Raw genomic sequence first — 20,292 nt, 5'->3', positions numbered from 1 at the left:
GCCGTTGCCCCTCCCCCACCCCCCCAAAGTTTTGGGCACGATCTCCTCTGTCTCTCGGTGCAGTGTTCAGTAAAGCAGCGTGGAGGTGTGGGCAAATGTTTACGGACTTTTAATTTTGGAGCCACCGAGCCCAAGGTTTGTAGCCTCCCCCCGCCCCGCTTTGTCTTTGGGCTGGGAGCACGGCGTAGGCAAGTTGTCTCGGAGTGGCTCTGGAGGCAGACCCGAGCGGTCGCCGGCCCTGTTCAGACAGACAAAGGTAATTGCCCAGTCTGGGGCTGTGTCCCTCCGGCAGCGCCGGGCGCAGGCTGGGGACGCAGACGCTGCCCTGGAGTCACGGGAGCGCCGGGGGAACTTCTGGCCCGCAGTGCTGAGGATGGGGCGGTCGGGGGGCTGCAGTGGGTGGTTTTACCCCTAGTGGGCAGGTCCGTAAACCTGCCGTTTTCATTTCACATTTTAAATGTGCATGAAGGAATTAAACTGCACGAGTGAATAACAGCATTAGTTTCAATTAATTTTTATCCTGGCAACAATAAACTTTAGAAACAAAGCGCTTTTACATCCTTAATTAGTCTTGCTTCCCATCTGTAGTCTTTTAAGTGCCTGCTCCTTGATTTAACTTTGTCCCTCCTTCAGAGCCGCCTCCTTTTTTATTCTTTTCCCTTTTTTCTCGTTCCCCCTTTCAGACTGCTGCCTGTTTCTTTCCTGCAACCTTTCACCTCCCTTGTCCCTATCTGTCTGCTCTGCTCTGTGCAGTTTATTTCTCCTGTATTTTCCCAACATCAACAGCAGTATTGGTTACCATGGCCCCAAGCTATGTGCAGAGGTGGGAAAGCTTCATCCGCCCAAAACTTCTTACACTTTTGAAGTCTTTCTTTTAGGAGGATCTGAAATGTATCATCTAGAGTGTGTATTAAATGAACAGTATTCCTGAAGGCTTTAGAGCAAGAAAGGCAACACCCTGGAAAATTCTGCAGTCTTTCAGCATTCTCTGCCCTAGGGTTATAGCCCTGGGCACGGAGCTGAATGGAGCTCTTACAACTGCCTTCTGTTTACCTTTTATGGTTAAAATAACAGCTTAGCAAAGAAGCAACTTCATGGAGAAACGATTCAGTGAAATCATCTCAAGCTGTAGCAGCATAGCTAGTTTAATCACCCCTAGAGAGCTGAACAACTGTGAGCACAATGGGACACAAAATCATTTTGTGTGTAAATGAGCATGGCATTGTGATTATTTCACTTTGCATGGGCAAATAGTTTTTACAAGCAGTTAGCTTAGGAAGGCAGAAAAAGATAAGCTGGCTCTGAAAGATCTTGGTGTGTAATGTTTGAAAAACTAAATATTCACATAATTTGGGAATCAGGCTCTATTGATTTTGCCTTCAGCAGGTTCCTGTGTTACTTATTAGAGCAGGGTTATTGCCTGTGCCACTAGTTGGGATGGTGTATCCTGTTGTAGGCAACTAAAGGGCAAGGATTATTTTACATGGTTTAATAAATGAAGTTTGTTAGTGTTTCTGCGATATTTACCCTTAAGGTTTTAATTTTCACATCCATATTAGAAAATATGTGCATAAAGACATTCACTGGATAAATACATTTAGGATTTTGCTTTGTGCATAAAATAAGTACATTACTCAGTGTGATGAATTTTAGCTGTGTGTTACATTAAGAAGAGGAAGGGGTCCTTAGAAATAGGGTTACAGTACCTTAAGAAACAGGGGGTATTTATTTTTTTTGGAGCAATAGTGTCCTTTATGTAGTGCTTAGCAATTTTTCTTCTTGATAATTTGCTCATACAAAAATGATTGAATTCCATAACTTTAATAAAAATCTAGGATTCTTTTTTTCTAATATGAATCCTCTCCAGCCAGAGGAAAAGCCAGTGTTTTAATTCCCCTTTTCCTCTCCCCAAAAGCCAGTGGCACCCTCAGTAAGTATGAAAAGCCATAAAAGTTTGAGAACTATTTCAGCTTTCCAGTGATTTTCTATAATTAAGTGTTTTTTCAACACATGCTCTAGCTGAGAAATGCCAAAAGCAGAGGATTGTTCAAAAGGTCCCTCCAGTGAATAGTATAAATTAAATATCTACTGTGTGAGTATGGCCTCACTGAGAATCTCAGTCTTTACAGATCAAGGAATTTACTGGTATACTAACATTAAACAAAATCCTAAGATAGCCGCAGTGTTTAAATATGCACAAATAGATTTGTATCACTTGATCTTTAGCTATCTGTGCATATTTTAAGATCGAAGTCTGTATTTCAAGACAAATGGTTAAATGTAAGACACATTTACAGAGAACTGGAAGTCCTTTGATTTCATTTGGAAATTGTAACAAGGGGTGCAGATGAGCCCTAATTAGACTCTTGTTTTGTGAAACTGCATGAGATTTATTTCTAAGGCAGCCCTGTACCGAGCGAGGTCTGTACCTTTATCATTAGTGATAATGGTTGGGGTCTGAACAAAGACAGGATTGACATTCAGCCTGGATCTTCTGACCCTTTCATTTAAGTGAGGGAGTAGAGACTGAACATGAGTTTACAGTGCTCTTTGGTAAGAAAAAAACCAGCAACCTTTGTCTGTGTTGGCAGACGTATGAGTAAATATGTTGCTAAAATACTGTAGGTACTTACACACTGAGTTGTTTTTAAAAGTTAGTTGTTTTATTTATGCTATATGACATATTTACTGAAGGTTGGCCACAACAAGCTCTTGTGGGAAACAAGAAAGCAACGTCTTCAGTCATGAAAGGATTCAGTCACTTTCCGTGAAGGTGGTGCTGTAGTAAAAATGTTAATGCCCAATTTCGCATCGGCTGACACAGAAGTCCTAGGACAGAGTTGGCATTTGCTTCGTGTTCGGTGCAGATGTCCATCCAGCCTCTGAAGAGAAAAGGATGTGGATTCATAATGGGGTGATGTATTTCTGTGCTGTAGATGCAAGAAATTCATAGGAGCTAACCAAGATGAAATACAGTAAATGGAGATGTTGTGATGACTTTGTGAAGCTGTTCAGATGTATTAAGATTTTTCAATCCCTTTCTCTATAGCTTGGAAATTATTTTAGAAAGAATGTTGTTAATTCATGTTCATCAAGTGGCGTAGTCAGGCATCTCATGCAAAATACCGCTAAGAGAAAGGCAAGACCAGCTAGATTTCTAAGAAATATTGTCAAAGTAATGTGGGAGAAATAGAAATTCACTTTGCAATGCTGCATGTAAAGTGCTTGTCAGATGTAAGGAAGAGCCTGGGTGCTTGGTAGCATGCTTGAGTTACAAAATACCAGGAAAATTAGATTATATTCAGAAATGTCTTCAACTATAATGTTTTGCATATGTTGCTTTCCCCATAAGGGGGAGAATGGATGGACATTTTCTTAAACTTTTCTAAAAGGGTTTTTTTCCGTTTGACATGTGCCGTCTGCACCGATTGAACTGAAGTCAGCTTTGAGACACACGTTTGGTGCAGAATAAGCTGTGCTTTTCTTAAGAAGAGAATTAAGGAATTTTCTTTTGCTTGGTTGTCCTGTTCATTTTTAAGACATTTCAGTATTTTTAGCTTTGATTTTGCTGAAAATTTTGGGATTCAATTCAGTAATTTCACTCATTTTCCAATATTTTTAGGGCAGGAAACATTAAGTAGATTGTGGAATTTATAATTTCACATGCTAGATCATGCAGTACTTTATAACACATCTTGTCCTGAACGGGTCAGTTTATATATCTTTCTGTTTTCACTACTTCCAGTTATTAATTGCTTTCAGTGTGAAAGCTTATTAGTTGTTTAGGTCTAATATTAAGGCTTAACTGAAAATTATCCATTTATTTCACAATTATTGAAAATAAGCTACAAAATTGATCTTAGTTTGATGTGAAATTTATTACATGTATAAACTAAATGCCTTAGGTACTGGGGAAGTCACTAATTTAGAGGTGTCTTGTTACTGAGACAAACTTGCAAAAACCCCCTGAATCCCAATTCACAAATTGGTTATTCGTTTGTCAGGGGATATTTCACATCTAACACATAAGCCTGCGACCTTTAATTAGAATTTTGCAGTTTGTTTTATGCCCCTTGAGGCTGACACCTTGAAAATTTTTTTCTTGATTTCTTATTGCTAATAAGCATCTTTCTCTTCCCCTCTGGTACTCAGAAGAAAATGATGCAAATACACTTAATTACAGTGGTGGCAATAATTTGTTAGCTGAATATGTGATCAGGCAGATGCAAAAATGATCTGATTAGATCTGTGATCACACTGGAAAGAAAGGTAACACACTGCTACATTTAAGAGAAACTGTTCTTTTTGCCTTCCCGTTGCAGGAGGGAAGAAGCATGTCCCGTCTGTCTCTAACACGGTCCCCGGTTTCTCCTCTGGCTGCTCAAGGAATTCCTCTCCCAGCTCAACTCACCAAGTCGAACGCTCCTGTGCACATCGATGTAGGAGGACACATGTACACCAGCAGCCTTGCTACCCTGACAAAGTACCCAGACTCCAGGTAAGACCTTGGTGTTTCCAGGCTCGCTGCCCGGTTCTGTTCACTGCATGGACCTGTGAGGGATATTTCAATGCGAAGTACGATTTATTATATATTCACCACTTATGAATAATTCAGGTTCCGATTTATACAGTAACTTCACTGGGGTTCTGCAGAAAAAAGGCCTGTACAATTTATATATTATTTAGAGAGTCTATTCATTTTCTCTCTCAACATCTTCTGCGCTCTGCTAATGCGTTTGAAGCACCTGTTGGTGTCCTGCCCTAGATTATTTCCAACTGTACCAGGCAACTTGTTTCTTTCAGATTTAGGGGGAAAAAATTGGTTTTTTCTTCCTCAAGGAGAAAGAATGGTTCTACTACTGTGGGACTAATGGATGCTTCTGTTGGCCAGCCAGAATCCTGACCTCACTGGTAGCTGTGTGCCTCAGCAGCCAGTTCCTTTGGGCACTGCCTGGCTGACCCACTCTGGCTGCTGCAGCTACAGACTGGATTGAATTCCTGTGTGTTTAAATGTAGTGCCTTGTGCTGGACAGGTTGGTGACATGTCTGGCAAGATTTATATAGATCTGGCCAGTATTATCTCAGGATAGACTCCAGATATGCCAAATTGGGAATAGAAGTGGCATTAGATTATATTTGTGTATGACATGGACTCTTTTTATTGTTTACCTGGCTGCCAGTCCTGCAGGGTCCTGGGCCCCATGAAGGGTGGGGGATCCTGGGCAGCATGGAAGGCACTGCTCTGTTAGGGGTTAAAGCACATTCATCAGAGCAGGGCGTTAAGAGGTGCCTGATTTTCATTTACAGTTATGATCACTAAACCAATTCAGCTTTTTGTCATTGAGGCTGCTCATGGTCCAGAGGGTGACTTCCAGAGGCTGAGTGTGAATGCCTGGCACAGAGCCAAGGGCAGGTGTGGCTGTGCCGGGCCAGGGTGCCCAGTGCACTGTTGGCTCCAAAGCAAACCAATGCCCAGATTTTGTTGCCAGAGGTTTTGTTACCTTCATGGCCAATATTCCATAAGAAAGAGAGAATTTTTTTTGTTTTGGTATGACAAGCAGTGTAAAGATCTAGTTTCATCTGAAGATTTTTCTTTTAAAAGAGCTGAGGGGTTTTGCAGATTTGGCAGGTTTGCAAACAATAAATGACATTTATGGAGACACCTTGAAATGCCTCTAATATCATAAAGCATATGGCTGTGATTTCATTCCAAGGAGAGGGAGCTGCTGAAATTCTCTATGGAAGAAAGCCCAATTATTAAAATACCTATATTTTATGGTCAGACCAAAACAATATGATTTTTTTAATAATGTCTGTGTGGTACTACTTTAATCATAGAGAAGAAATCTGTTTAGTGGCAAGAGATATATAATGGCGAAACAGACAAATGCTTCGTAGTATTAAAAAATACAGTGAAAATTCAGCAGTTGTAATAGAGTGACACATCTGTTTCCACATTTTAAAATATTGCTGCTGACACTATTTTTAAAATATGCTCAACGTCAAACTTACTTAATAAAAGCTTCAGTTATGGAAGCTTTGGGAGAATATACATAAATTCACAGATTTTACTTCAAGAGAATAGAGTACTGATCCAAAATATTTTTTTTCTGCTTGACAAATAACAAAAGCATATTTCTTCAGATTTTGAAAGTACAAAACTGACCAGAGCTCACATGCTGCCTGATGTTTTGCTGTGTAGTGTCTTTTGTTCATATTGCTGTGTTACCTCATAAGGCTTGAATGCTTTTTCAGCTGCTCTGCTCAAACTTCAGTTCTCACTGAAGTAAGAGCTTCCAGGATGAAACCTGTAGATGACATTATTTTTATAGCAAAAGATAACCCTTCACCAGCATCCCAAGTAGGACATGTTGCTTGATACGTTATGAAGCTGGATGAAGGCTACATCTTAATTTATTATCTTACTTTCCCTTTTTTTTTTTAATATCACTTGTTTTTCTGCAGTGCTGCATAGTAGACTTAGTTGTAATCCCCTCATTGAGTCTGGCCTGCTTGCATTCCTGGTTAAGGCAAAGTACTTGCAGTTATTCCCGTGGGGATGGTTGGAGCTCCTGATGCTGCTTCACTGCTCTGTTGTGTATCTTCCATGTGGCACAGACTGTCCTTGCAGTGGTGTGGCTGGGAGGGGATTCCCAGGTCTCTCACAGGGCAGGAGGAAGGAGATAGCTCTTCTGAGCAAAATATCTGGAAGTAAGGCCAGGGCACTGCTGGCTTCTTCTCAGAGGTAACATGTATGGCCACATAGAGAGGCACGGCCATACTGATCCACATGCAGAGCTTTCTGGATTATTTTGGACAGCGTGTTAAACTCTTGGTTTGAGCATGAGTTCAAAAGCTTCAAACCTAAGAAATCACAAAAAATTTGTAGATTGTATTTCAGCAAAAGATGTAAGCATATGCTGAAATGCGTTGCTAAATCGTAGCTGCAGTCACATAAAATAGTTTGTGCTCACTGAAATTTAAAACAGTGGGAATAAACTTCCTTTTTATTTGTTTTACAATTTCTATTGCTTTCTCTATTCTCCCAGATCCTTTTAGCTTGTAGGCTTTTTAGCATATACTGCACTTGGATTTTTAAGGACACATGGATTGTGAGCACGTGTATAAATGCAGCCCGGATATGCATACACAGAAACATCACATGCTGATGGAAAACAGGGGAAAAAAATCACCAAGTAGTGTTTAAACCTCCTCAAAATATTGAGGAGGTCCAGTCCTATTCAGTCCTGAGCAAACTCAGTTCATGTTGACTTCAGTGAGAGGGAGGAGCTCCCAGCAGCTGGCCAGGTCAGGCCCAGCAGGAGCAGGTGTAGGTATGACCAGTTCCTGCCTACGCCTGCTCTGCAGTCACCCCTCTGGTGTGATACAAATGACACCTGACAGCAGGCAGCATGATGCATTTCTTGCTGTGATCTGGTAGGAGTGGCTGTGCTCTGCCCACTGGGCTGGCTCTGCGTGGCTGTGCCAGGTTATGGATGTGGTTGGCTCTGATTTGAGGAGGAAAAGAGCCCAATTTGGGAAATCTTACTCAAGTTAGTGAATGGCTGTTAATGTGAAGCCAGAGACCAAATCTTGTGTTTTAGAGATCCCAGAGTTGTTTCGGAGCACCTTTGACAAAGTCTTTGATGTTGTTTGTATTAGTGCAGCTGCTGTGATCAGAGCATTTGTCCATTGATTAAATTTGCATAAGTAAAGGGTGCCAGATTAGGCATTAAAGGGGGTAGATGTTCTCTTTCCAGTAAATTTTTATGGCCTACATAAATTCTCTTCTCTAAAGAGGAGAAAACTTGAGCAGGCACAACTGTTGCGACAAAGGAGAAGAGGGTTAAACAGCGACTGTCAAAGGTGATTTCTGAACCACTCACACTCACCCACTACTCTTGCACACCTTTTAAGCTGGCTTTTTGAATTAAACCACACACAAGAAGAAAAAGCTGGCCTTTCAGAGGGTGCAAGGCCAGGGAAATGAGAAACAGAAAAAGAAATTGTGATCAACAACAGCATAATGATGGTGGTCTCAGAAATTACCTCACAAATAATATTATTATTCCCACATCCTAGACCTACTTGAGGCCATTTCCATGCATACCCAAAATTGCCATTAAAGTTGACAAGCTTTGAAGGTACAAGGAGGTTGATGTTGCCTTACCTGGATCTGAGGCTCAATTTCAATAGTTTGTTTTCAAAAACTTCTCCTACTTGAACTCCCAATTCTTGTAGTTCTGCATTACAGGTAAAAAAAACCAAACAAAACCAAACAAACCAAAATACTCTGTTGAATTCTAGTGACTCTTACCATCAGCATCTTATTTCTGTAGTAACTGGCTAAGTAGACAAATTATTCATCTTCGTAGCATTTCTTCTGGAAATTCCATTCCTGTTTTCACCCAGAGGACCTCTAAAGCAGCCCCTTCACACGTTGACACTTGGATGTGGATTTATGTGACAGATTGTAAAGGCTGCAAAACCTCTAGCACATCTACAAAGTGAGTTGCAAATTGTATTTATCCAACAGAGTGAGACAATTTTTACATTTAGAAAACAAACCTGCACCAAAAATCCAAGCTCCTCACATGCAGTCAGGAATACCCAAAGGCATTGCCAGATCCCCCAGTGTTACTCCCACTGAACTCTGGCAGACATCTCATTGACTTGAAGCAGAAAAGAAGTAGAACCTCCAAATCCCTGTAGACCACAGCAAGCCTCAGCTTCTTGATTTCACTGGAAATTTTGATACCACTTTGAATTTTTGTTAGAAAGCGGAACAAGGTTTTTCTTTAGAAGCCTGTCCTTTGCACAGTCCTGAATAGTGTCTTTATCTCAGAGAATTGCTGTGAGCTCTCTCTTGAGTTGTTCTGCTATACGAGGTAAATATATTTACCTTCCATTCTTGGATTGTTAGTATTTGTGTATAACCCTCTGTTAAAGATACTTCTATTTGTTTTAAGAGCTCATGCTTTCTGTGGCATTATTTATGACAAAAGGGAGCAGGAGTAATTTCTGTTGAAGCACTGCTGTCCATGTGGGAACAGTGTGGGCACACAGAGCCCAGAGAGGCTCCCCGATGGTTTGTAGCACTCGGGGTTTGGGAGCTCTGCTCCAGCCTTTCCCCTTTGGGAGAATGCAGCTCCTTGGCCCTGTGGCCCGGGGCAGCTGAGCCAGTGCCAGCACAGTGCCCCTCCTGATCTCAGCTCTTGGGCACCTGGGCTCTACCACCCCATCTCTGGAGCCTGTGCCCTCCAAAGAAAACCAGCACAGGCTTTAGTATTTGTTTCAGAAATGAATGACCTCTCTACAAGACAGTAGTTTTCCAGGCATATCCCTGCCTCACCTTCCTCTGAACCCATGGACTTTTTGGTGATTTACAAAGGAGTTCCCTAAAGCATGTGTCTTCTCCTCTGAATGTTTCAATGTGACAAAACACATTGTCATTCATCTGACCGCCCCTTAGACAAGCTCTCCTACCAAGTGACTTGATTCTAGCTACTCTCTAGGTATCTTTGGGTTTTAATTCACCTGGCTTTTCCTCCAGCACCTCCATCTCTCTGGTTGCTGTAGCTCGGCACTGACACCTGAGATCTGCTTCTCCCCCCTCCTCTGCAGCCACACCAGGCTGGGCTGAGTTCAGGGGAATTCTCTGCTCCAAGTTTTAGGACCCCTCTGTTTTCCCTGATGGAACGTGATTACTGACCCTGTACAGCTGGATACAGTGGTTTCATAGCTCAGACACACCTACTGAGAGCTACAAGACAGATTTTCCACATCATCCTTTATTTGAAGGGCTCCATACTGAGCCCCACTCTGCACTTCTTGGGAGGGAGCAGGGAAATTCTTAATTTGCATATATTCAGGATATATAATTCTCCAGATTTAGCTGGCCTGAGAACATCTCATATATCTTGCTCGTGCATTCAGTGTCAGTCTTATAATAATTTATTTGCTAATTTTCCATCAAATCTGTGTATTATTGAGGTTATTGCCTGAAGACAATGTCCAATTAGCAAATTTTGTCACTTACCCATGCTGGCATTTAGGGTGTAAATCAATGATTAAGCAAGGCCTCTGCTCAAGACAGGTTAAGTGGGGTGAAGGCCAGACATGTTCCTAACCAGTGAGTGTTGGTGGCTGTGAAAGCACAGCACAGTTGAGGGCAGGATCCCCATCTGGAGTGGTGTCGGTTCTTTTGGGACAGCACAGCCTCCTGGCAGCTGTCCTGCACCACTGCAGTTGCATTCATCCTGACTTAAGTGTCTCCCAGATCTCTCCATGCCACTGTCACTCCGTGCTGCTCACCCACCCAGCAGCTGTGCAGTGTCTGGTCCCACACGCGCTTCCAGGCACAGTGAAGGACATAGGGGCACATTTCAGCCTCTGTAAGACCCCACTCTTCCCACCCAGGTCAGCTGTTTGTGGGGTGACACCAGGCCCTGACAGTCCCAGGCTGGGGACTGTCGTGTTACCCAAAGGCAGTTTCAGAGTCAGATCCAGCACCCCACGTTCCAGCAAAGTGCTACAAAATGTGCCTGCATGTGAGCTGCAGCACAAAGCTCATTAATTTTAATAGCTATTGTGAACTTAACCCATACACAGACTTTTAAGCAAAGCACCTGAAGAGGCAGGAGCAAGTGTTTTCCCTGCACATTAGGAATGCTCTGAGAGGCAGATTCTAGGCATGGTGCAGGAGTGGTAGCTCTGCAGCTCTCAGTGTGGTAGCTCTGCAGCGAGGGTGAGCCTGCCAGGGCTCCCTGGGGCTCTGCCCTCTGTCAGCAATTGGGTGTATGCTGTAGATGAGAACAAGTAAAGGAGCCAAAACCCAGAGGTTTTGGTTATATGCAGTGCCTTTTCTGAATTAACATATGAATTCTCATAGAGATTAACATAGTTTTTGGATTCATATCATGCACCTGAGATTTAGAGATAAATCTTTTGAGTTTTTCTTATCTGGCCCTTGACTGAGCACATATTTCTCTGGTTTCTAAGGGAACTTTGACCAGCAGAAACCATAAGATAAAAACCCAAAGGAGGGCCTTTCCCCCTTCCCATCCTCTGTCTCCCCCCAGTCTGTCTGTGGATGTTGTACTTAGTAAAGCAGAAGTTGGAGCAAGCAAAGGGTCTCCCTTTGCCAGGCTGCTGTATCAGGTGGTGTAAGATGAACCTGTCTGTCCCCATCTGCAGAGCTGGTTCTGTACGGGTGCTACATGGCCAAGGTCACACAAGTCCTTGCAGCACTTTGATAAGCTCTAGGAAAGGTGTGAAGTGTTTGTTCCTACAGGCGTTGTGTCCTACAGCACCGTGTGTTGCTGCTTGGAAACATCCAGCACAGCTCCTGGACACATCCAGCACAGCTCCTGAACAGGGGGAGGACTGGCCAGAGCTGCTACAGCTTGAGCTGCACCATTCCCAGGTGCCAGAGGAGGAGCACATGGCTTGGTCTCTATGGAAAATAAAAATAATCTGTAATAGGGATGTAATTACAACTGGGCATGATGATGTTAGATACCCTGTCTCTATCTGTCACTAGCTGGAAAAAGTCCTGGATGCAGTGTCTGTCAGAGCCCATGGGAGGAGCACACTGTTATAGCAGATTTCTGTGTGTTCCCTGTGTTGTTGCACAGCTGGAGCAGTAGCTTTGGTCGTAAAGGAGAATAATCCCTGTAACCCTAACCCTGCTTCCCATTGACTTAGGGAGATGGGAAGGAGGGAATTTATATGAAAACTGATTCTTCAGACCTGTATGTGTCCACCTCTCCAGGATCTCCTACTAACTGGCATGTAGGGAGCCACAGCAGAGCTGAGCTGTCTGCTGTGATAAAGGTGTTTGCTCCTTCCTGGACTTGATAACCACTACCTTGCCCAGCCACAGACTGGGACCTGCCCACAGGCTCTGGAGAGGAAAGCAGAGTTTAGCCTTTGGGAGTGCAAATCTTACTGTAATTGGGTGCTGAGATTGGGTCCTGTTGGTGAATGAATTATTTGTGTGTTTACTTGGAAAAGTTGAAATGTTCAAGAAAATACTGCCTGGCTGGTCTCCAATGAACATTTTTTCAGAAACTGTTTTTTCTCTGTGTACATTTCCAGCCTGGGTTGTGTGGAGTTCTAGGCATAAGTGGGTGTTACGGTGACTAGGAAGGGGCAGACCAAACTCCTTATGTGGAGGAGCAGACAACAAATCAATATTCAGATGACTTAGAGAAGTAACATGGTTGTGGTGCTGTGCCTGGCACAGGTTGTTCAAAAATTTGAGAAAATTGCACAGTCCTACCCAGATAGCAGCTTCCTTGCCTCAGCTAGTCAAAAGGAAGGGCAGGCCTGTCCATGCAGCTGGTGCAGCCAGGCTGTGAGCAGGAGGGATGTCATTGTGGCCCCTGAGAGCAGTCCAAAAGATGAACATTGGATGGTGTGTCCAGTACCTCTGGTGCAAACCCCAGCTGACCTTGCCCTCTTTTCTGCTCTTCCCTTTCATGTTCTGCAATGACAATGTGACTGTAGCTGAGTTACACTGACCACATTAGTAATTCCCACCCTTCATACTTAGAACAGGTTGAAAACTAGTCTGGTTTACTAAAAAACACAAAGAGAAGCCAGCAGACAAGGAGACCAAAATTTCAACTTTTTTTTCATTTAGCACTCTGTATTTATATCAGTTTCTGAGGTTAGTTGGTCAAGTTTGGTTTGTCATTTTTTTTGCTTCTACTTTTGGTTACCACTTACCTGACAGGGCACTTTGGTACCAGCAGCATAATTTAAGTATTTTTCAGCAGTCAGTTTCGGGATGGTAAGAGGAAAAGCATTAGCAGTGTGTTGTGAGAAACCATTCCCACAGGATGCTGTAGAAGTAACTGTCTGTTCCTTTTAGTTGCTGCAAATGGAGGCTCTTTCCTGCTCAACAGTGTGGTGTAAAGTACTGTAAAGATGCTGTACTATGAAGTGTAGCATCTTTACACTTAGAACAAAGGGGGATCTCCTTTATTGATTGCTGCTTCATGTGCTGTGCATCCAGCTCCCTCATGGCATGCAGAGGAGTTATGTAAAGATGCAGGTTCAGTAGCTTTGTGCTGGAAATGGTGTCCCGAGGTCACAGCTCACCACCGCACCACTGGAGCTGACGAGGCGTTACCCCTTCATAGCTGGTCTTTGAACACACATCACTGGTGTTTGTCTTTTGATTCATAAACTTTGGATTTATAAGACCCTGCAGTGGCAAGTAGACCTAGTCTGCTTAGGGGGATATTTCATGAACTACATAGGAAGTTTATAAAACAGGCTCCCTAGATTATGAAGAAAGGGGGTATCTGTTTTGTAAGGAACATGTTATGAAATGAATTTGTCTCTAGGCCTAACTTAATTATTTTAATGATCCCACTGGTGGTTGTCGTAGGTGTCATTCTGTGTGCATATTGTGACCTACATGCTTGCGATCATTTGTGAAATCTAAAGATTTAAAAATACATTGGACCTTATTATTATTTCCTTGCCTCCTTCCACTGAAATAAATGGAGGTGGTTTGGATATTGGTATGTTGGGCCAGGTCTCTCTTCCAGTGAAGTCAATGAGAGTTTTACTGTAAGCTTAAATGAAAAGAAAATGAGCCTTATTGTTTTAGAAAATGAGCCTAATACTAGACCTGGCCACAATAATCCTTAGTGTAACCCTGTTGTCCTCTGTGGAGTTACACCAGGGATTGATCTGGTGTGCTGCGTGGTGAGGAGTTACAAGAACCTGAGCACTGCACTAAGATGCTTCTGCTGGGTGTCCACAGTGCTCAGTCTCAAAGACATCTGAGGGTGTAAAATCAACAGTCAGATGAAGACAAAGTGTCCTGCCCATGTGGGTGCATGCACAAACCTCTCCTGGCCTTCCCAAAGACATGACTCTGCTGGTTTTGAAGGAGTTGCTTTAAATTTTTATCTGTATAACTGAAATCAGAATTAATCTATTCATGGGTTAATGAAATCTTTAAGAACAAAGTGCATATTTAAATAGAAGAAATATGCAGGCATGCAAACACAGGATTCATATGTGAGAGCAGAAGGGAAGCTGGATCTCTGGAGCACAGAGTAACAAGCTGGTATGGAGGATGCCGGGCAGGAGCTGATGCAGGCTGTGCCCCATGCTGCTGTTACCCTCATGAGCTTTGCTAAGTTTTTGTTATGTGAAATGTAATAAATTGATGAGCATAGCTAGGCCTTGCAGTACCTCAGCTTGTTCCCATGTGCTGTTCTGACATTAAATGCATAATCTGATGACAGGAACAGGTATTGTCAGTCACTCTCATCGCTGGTATAACTCCAGTGATACACCAGGTTGGTGGCTTTCCCAACCTGAACTTGTAGATGGGAGAAGCTGCAGAGCTGGAATTAAACTCCAGAGTTACAAACTCACATCTCTCTGCTGTGTCCACCAAACTGACTAATCCTTCATCTCAGCTGCTGTGATTAGCATGTACTTCAGTCTTTTTGATGCTTAAAAATGATATGACATCTGTAAAAACTTTACAGGGGTTTGTTTTTACCTGACTTGCTCTCACTTGAAACTCTGCCAGGCAGGGCAGCTCTTAGCTTCACAAGTGTGCCTGACTGGTTCCTTCCTGATGCAGGCACTGACAGCTGCCTGCCTGTCAGAGCTGGGCACCAGCACACAGAGGAAGAGCAGAGGAATTTGGTGTTCACCTGTACTGTGTTAAATTGACTCTACTGCAGTATGGTATGTGCTCAAAGGCTAAAATTGCTGCTTTTTTATCTGCTGAGGATCACATAAAGCAAAACCTGGGAGGAGTCCTGCACATGGATGTTGGGAAGTTATTATGCAGCATTTGCACCGTTCCTCTTGGCCAGACTCAGAAGGAATCAGTTGGCAAGCACTGGAAACTGAGATTTGCACCATAAAGCTGAAACGCTGAAGGAATCCCAGTCCAAAGGGCAGGCTCCCGTTCCGCCTCCCTCCTAATGGAGTGCAGATGCTACCAGTGCTGCAGGTAATCCACTTAGACCTGGGAGACGCTTTTGCAGCAGCAAATCTCTCTCTTGAGAAAGCAGACAATGAAAACCGGGGACTCCTTAACCTCTTTGGTGTCATACTGCGTTAGGCCAGCGATTTGTACCAGTGCAATTTACACCAAAGGCTGCAGCTTTGGCATTTGGGGAGCGTGGTGTGCAGACTGCTGCCTGAACTCTGCCCTGATGAAACTCACATACAGTTCCATGGGCAAATTTGGCTAGTGGAACTCCATGGGAACTAGTACATGACAGTAGAGAAACTGGGTCCTCTGCTTGTGCCAGGGTTGTGTGGGAGGGAATGAGGGCTGAGTTTGGGCCAGTGGTACATAACGCTGCTGTTGAATGAGGAAAAATATTCAGTAACTGCTTTGTAATCCTACAGCGGGGGGGAAGTACAGCTTGCAGTTAAGACCAGTTTCAAACATATTTCTTCTTTGTTTCTCATCCAGTTGTATTCTGTTTGCAGGCACGAGGGTTAAAATGGGGGCTTGCTTCTGCTTCCAGTTAAATCAGAGGTTGTTTTGGCCTTGACTTCACTGGAACCAGAATCAAACCCATGACCAGAGTACTGTATTTAAGAACGAATTTCTCAGTCACATAAGAAAGTCAGGTTCAGCTTTCAGTAGCTCATCAGAACTCAACAGTTAACAGTTTACATATTATTTTAAAGTTTTTGATGAGCTTAATTCTGTAGGGCAAGTGTCCTTTGTGCAGCAGGTGTATTGCTGTCTCCTTCCCAGGTGTGGGTTCCTTCTCTATAGCCCCTAGACAGGGGCTCCTCCTTTTTTTGGGAACTTGGCTGTGGAGGTGGGCTCTTCCAGCAGACATGGTGGTGGTGCGTTGCTTCCTGTCTGTCCCTGCTCTCCAGCTGCAGAAGTGGAAAACCTGCTGGAAATTCCTCTTTGTTTCTGCTCATCTGCCAGTGGTTCAGGCTCACCAGCAAAAAACTTACACAAGTCTTCCTACCCAGTGTGGCTCTGTAGGCTTTGGGGATTGTTTTACCTTCAAAATAGCTTTTTAACAAGTCATTCTTGATGTGTTCAGTTTCTTTAAATGAACAGCCAGGAAAAATACATTGGGTACAGCTTAATCAAATGTAAGAATAAACAAGAGAACAAACATTATTTGTTCATCATTTGAAGCGTGGTAATAAAATATGGATAGAGAGAGCTGGATGCAACTTCCCAATCACACACATGCTTGTAGAGAAACAGGACCAGTGACAGTCTCCTGTAACTTCCTGCAGTGTCCTCGTTCCAGAGCAGGTGCTGATGTGAGCTCTGCTGGAGGTGTGCAGTACTGTAATGCAGCAGTTTTACATTCTGGGACTGGGCAAAATCGGTGTAGTGTTCTCAGTGGAGGACAGAAGGATGGGCTGCAGGAAAAGCAAGTGGAGCAAGGATTTAAGACAAGATGGGTTCTTTCTGAATTATTGTCAACACCAGGAGAGCTGTACCAGTTCAGTGGATCAGCATACCAAGGAAATGGCCGAGCAGCATGGGCAGCTGCTTGTAAGCAGAAAACTAATTTACCAGTGCCCAGAGAGACTGGAATCGTTCCTTTTCACAGTACTGGGTAGTGTCCCAGTGCAGCACTGGGCCAGTGTGGGCACCAAGGGTCACTGGGTGTCCCTGCTCAGCCCAGGCCATGCAGAGCTGCAGAGTCCTGGGCAGCCTGTGTCTGGGAACTATTTCCTGTGAATCTGGAAATAAAAGAGAAATCACAGGAAAAAACTGCTCAGCTTTCATATGTCTGGGATTAGAAATTAACAGGCTGTGACTCCAGCAGGTTAGACATTCTAGCTGTTCATGTGAGCAGTGTGTACCAAAGCCAATGTGTTGGTTGTCACCATTTGTGCTTTATAAAAGGTTGTGAAGCCCTTGAGTCAATGACATCCCTCTTTCGCCTACTGAAACATCCTGGTTTCACAGCACCCACACATGCAAAAGATGTGGAAGGCCAGACTCACAACCTGAAAGGGAAATTAGTTCCATTTGAAATTTTCCCTGCCTTCACTGAGTCTCAGTGGGAGTTTCACTCTTGACTTCAACGAGCAAGGATTTAGCCCATTTATATTATAATATAACTAGTGCCTGCATGTTTTCAACTTCCCAGCATGCCCAGTTGTACTGGGGTGCTGGTAATGCAAGTAATGTCCACATTTGGTCAGATTGAAAATCGTAGTGAAATACTCAGTTATCCTCCACTGGAAGTTACAGAAAGAAGGTGAGCAGCAAGAGAGCTGGCGTTTGGTGCAGCCCTGCTCTCACCAGGGCCCTCCTAGCTCCCTGATCAGGGGAAAGGGGTGGTTAAAGGAATAGCAAGAAAAGACTTGTACAGGCAGGAATGTTTTATTTGAATTGTGTATCTTCTCATGTATTAATTTTCTTGAGTGTCTGCAGCTCGTACAGAGTTTGAGCTGCAGTGAAGTTCTTGCGTGATTGGGACCTGTGGAAAAGCAGGGAACACTTTGGGAAACTAAGATGCTAGTTTTGAATTTTGGTTTAAATTAAAGAATTTTCTTCTGAGTTGATTTTCATGACCAATATTTAGTGTAAATTATGTGTTGAGAAAACATGAGGCCCAGAACCCTCACAGGCCTCAAATCAGAGCAGCAGGAACAATGGCATAATAGAAACAGGATACAATATAAATTTATATTAATGTTTTTAATCTTCACCAACTATTTAGGCAAAAGATCAGTTAGAATGAAGTAAAAGGCACAAGGAGAGAAAAAATAACCTGAATGTTATATTGGAAAAAAACAATAGTATCAGAAATCCAGCTTACATGCTTCTTTAACTTCAAGTGTAAGTCCACAGTTTAAAGCAAAGAGAGGAATTCCCAGATAGATGGGTGTTACCTACAGTGTAGTAACAGTAGGTAACTTCTGTGTAGTTACTGGATCTCGGCATATTTCACAGAAAGAATAATATTTAGCTCCTACCCTAAACATATTCTGTGTTTTGAAGGCTCATAGTGTATTGTAATATTATTTGGTTACTTCTATTAAAAATATGCAAGTCGGCCGGACTGCTGTTCTCACTCTCCCCAAATAGTGCTTGTTAGGAGCAGGGGTGGCAGAACTGGCCTGTCTTGCACTACAGTAGCAGCAACCTCTCTGCTTGGATTGGGATGCTGTGGGTCCTCACACCTGACATGGTCAGAGCCCTGTTCTGGTCATGGTTACTCCAGAGCAGCTCAGCCAGACCAAGCAATGGGAATCGTATGGTTTAGCATCACAAATCATGGGAGGCTCTTTGTCAATGGCCCTGGTGCAAAAGATGTACAGGCCATGTCAGTGGCAGCTTCTAGAAGTGAGAACTTTCTAATGAAGAAATGCAAACTGTAGCTGTATTTGAAAGTTACGTTTTTTCCCTTGTTAAGCACAGCAAATGCTTTTCATGACTGATGAGTTAAATAGATGTGGTGGGATGCTGATGTGTGTGTAGCAAAAGGGTTCTGTCCTCTGTGTGTGTCTCTGCTTCCCTTACCTATGGATGTAGTGATGTGCCAAATTAAATGAAAGGATTCGTGATACAGCAATTAACATACTCGAACTGTTTGTTTAGTGAAGTATTTTAATAGCTGTTAACACACTAAAATAGGCAAACTCTTGAAAAAGGCAAATTGGAATCATTAGCCTGATGAGGGGTGTACTTCCACCATTACTCGTGGCTCAGCAGCACTTTGCTCCTGTTGGTCACACACAAGGCACGTGGCAGCAGCCAGGAGAAACTGGCTGCTGAGAAACTGGGGATAAGTGACCAGTGCTCATGGGCCTAATCCCAGTGAGGTGAAGGGTTTAGGGTTAATGAAAAGCTTGGAAAGGAAAGCTTATGGGTATCTCAATTCCCTTAGTATTTGGTCTGCTCATGGTAATTGTTTGACCACTCCTCCTCCTCCCTGTTGGGATGTGTGGCTGAAGGGATGCAGGGTCAGAGTGGCTCTTGACTATGAAGAGAATTTTTCATTCAGGAGAAGACACAGGCTTCTCTGCCTGGGTTTAGTGTTTCCACTTCCTTGTTTTACCTGCTAATTTATGTCGAGTTGATACTGTTTCTACAAATTAAGAGATCTGTGTAGTGCATCAAAATATGAATACACACACATTTCCAGGAAATTATGTATCAAAGTCATCTGCTAAAGTGTCTTAAATGTGGAGATAGGCTATTAACACAAGCATCTCTCACCCTTACCATGAATACTTGGTGGTATTTCAAAAATAATAGGTAATTTCCACTTCAGTGGATTTTATTACCTGTTGCTCCAGTGGACTTTAATTGATAGTAACACTGAACAGAAAACACAATTGTCCATGGCTTTCTTTTAACTACAAAATCCATTATATACCTAATTTTGCTTTTTTAGTGGTGGCATAGAAAGAAGAAAGAAAATCCTTCCAGAGCTTCCTAAAAATAATTCTGCATGGTAGATTATAATGTTCTTTATGGATTATTGACTTTTAAATATACATGTTGATACTATATAGACTAGCTCTGATCTGTTACAAAAATAGATATTGTAGTCTGAACAGCAAAATATGAAGTATTAAATCTAGGTAATAGGTCCTGCAGTTCCTTCAGGTGCTTAATGGTTGATGAGTGTAATATCCTTCAGAAGCACGGCAAAGTGAGCATATGGCTCAAAAAACTCCTATGGCATTCCAGGATCAGCACTGGGAGGCAGGAACAGGAAGTTATAGGAACTGGAGATGGATAAACATGTTATCTTGTGAGTTACTCCTTGTAGTGAGTTGACCCTGGCTGGTCTCCAGGTACCACCAGAGCTGCTCTCTCACCCCCTCCACAGCTGGACAGGGGAGAGAAAATACGATGAAGGTTCATGAGTTAAAGAGCAGGAGAGATCACTCAGGATCATCACAGGCAAAACAGGCTGGAATTAGAGATATTAATTGGGTTTATTTGTAACAAAATCAGGATAATGAGAAGTAAAATAAACCCTTAAAAACACCTTCACCCTACACCCCCTCCTTCCCAGCTCTATCTCCTCCCCTGATGGCCCAGGGAGACAGGGAATGAGAGTTTTGGTCAGTTCATTCCCCATGGGGAATGAACTCCCCTGCTGCTCAGGGAGAGGAGTTGTTCCCCTGCAGTGCTGTGGGGTCCCCCCTGTGGGAGAGTTCTCCAGGAACTTCTCTGATGTATCTCCATCTCATGAGCACCAGCTCTCTGTGAACTGCTGCAGTATGAATTTTCCCCACGGGCCCACAGTCCTCCCCAAACTGCTGCGGCGTGGGTCACTCTGCCATGGG

The 20,292-nt window shown here is 43.2% G+C and overlaps 1 protein-coding gene across 5 annotated transcripts in view; it reads left to right on the top strand.

The window, feature by feature from the left end:
* Positions 1-20,292, top strand: part of KCTD15 (potassium channel tetramerization domain containing 15) — a 46,758-nt gene that overhangs the window by 1,798 nt on the left and 24,668 nt on the right. Inside the window, exons 1-2 of one of the 5 annotated variants that reach the window (XM_017736570.1) lie at positions 52-135; positions 4,323-4,498. In XM_017736570.1, coding sequence (XP_017592059.1) covers positions 4,335-4,498 — 164 coding nt within the window. In that variant the 5' untranslated portion in view covers positions 52-135; positions 4,323-4,334. The other 4 variants (XM_008635506.2, XM_008635505.2, XM_017736569.1 and 1 more) reach the window with 4 other exon arrangements.

This window comes from Corvus brachyrhynchos, unplaced genomic scaffold (assembly GCF_000691975.1).
Source record: "Corvus brachyrhynchos isolate BGI_N302 unplaced genomic scaffold, ASM69197v1 scaffold66, whole genome shotgun sequence".
Classification (NCBI taxonomy): Eukaryota; Metazoa; Chordata; class Aves; order Passeriformes; family Corvidae; genus Corvus; species Corvus brachyrhynchos.
This window is presented reverse-complemented; position numbering and strand designations above follow the sequence as displayed.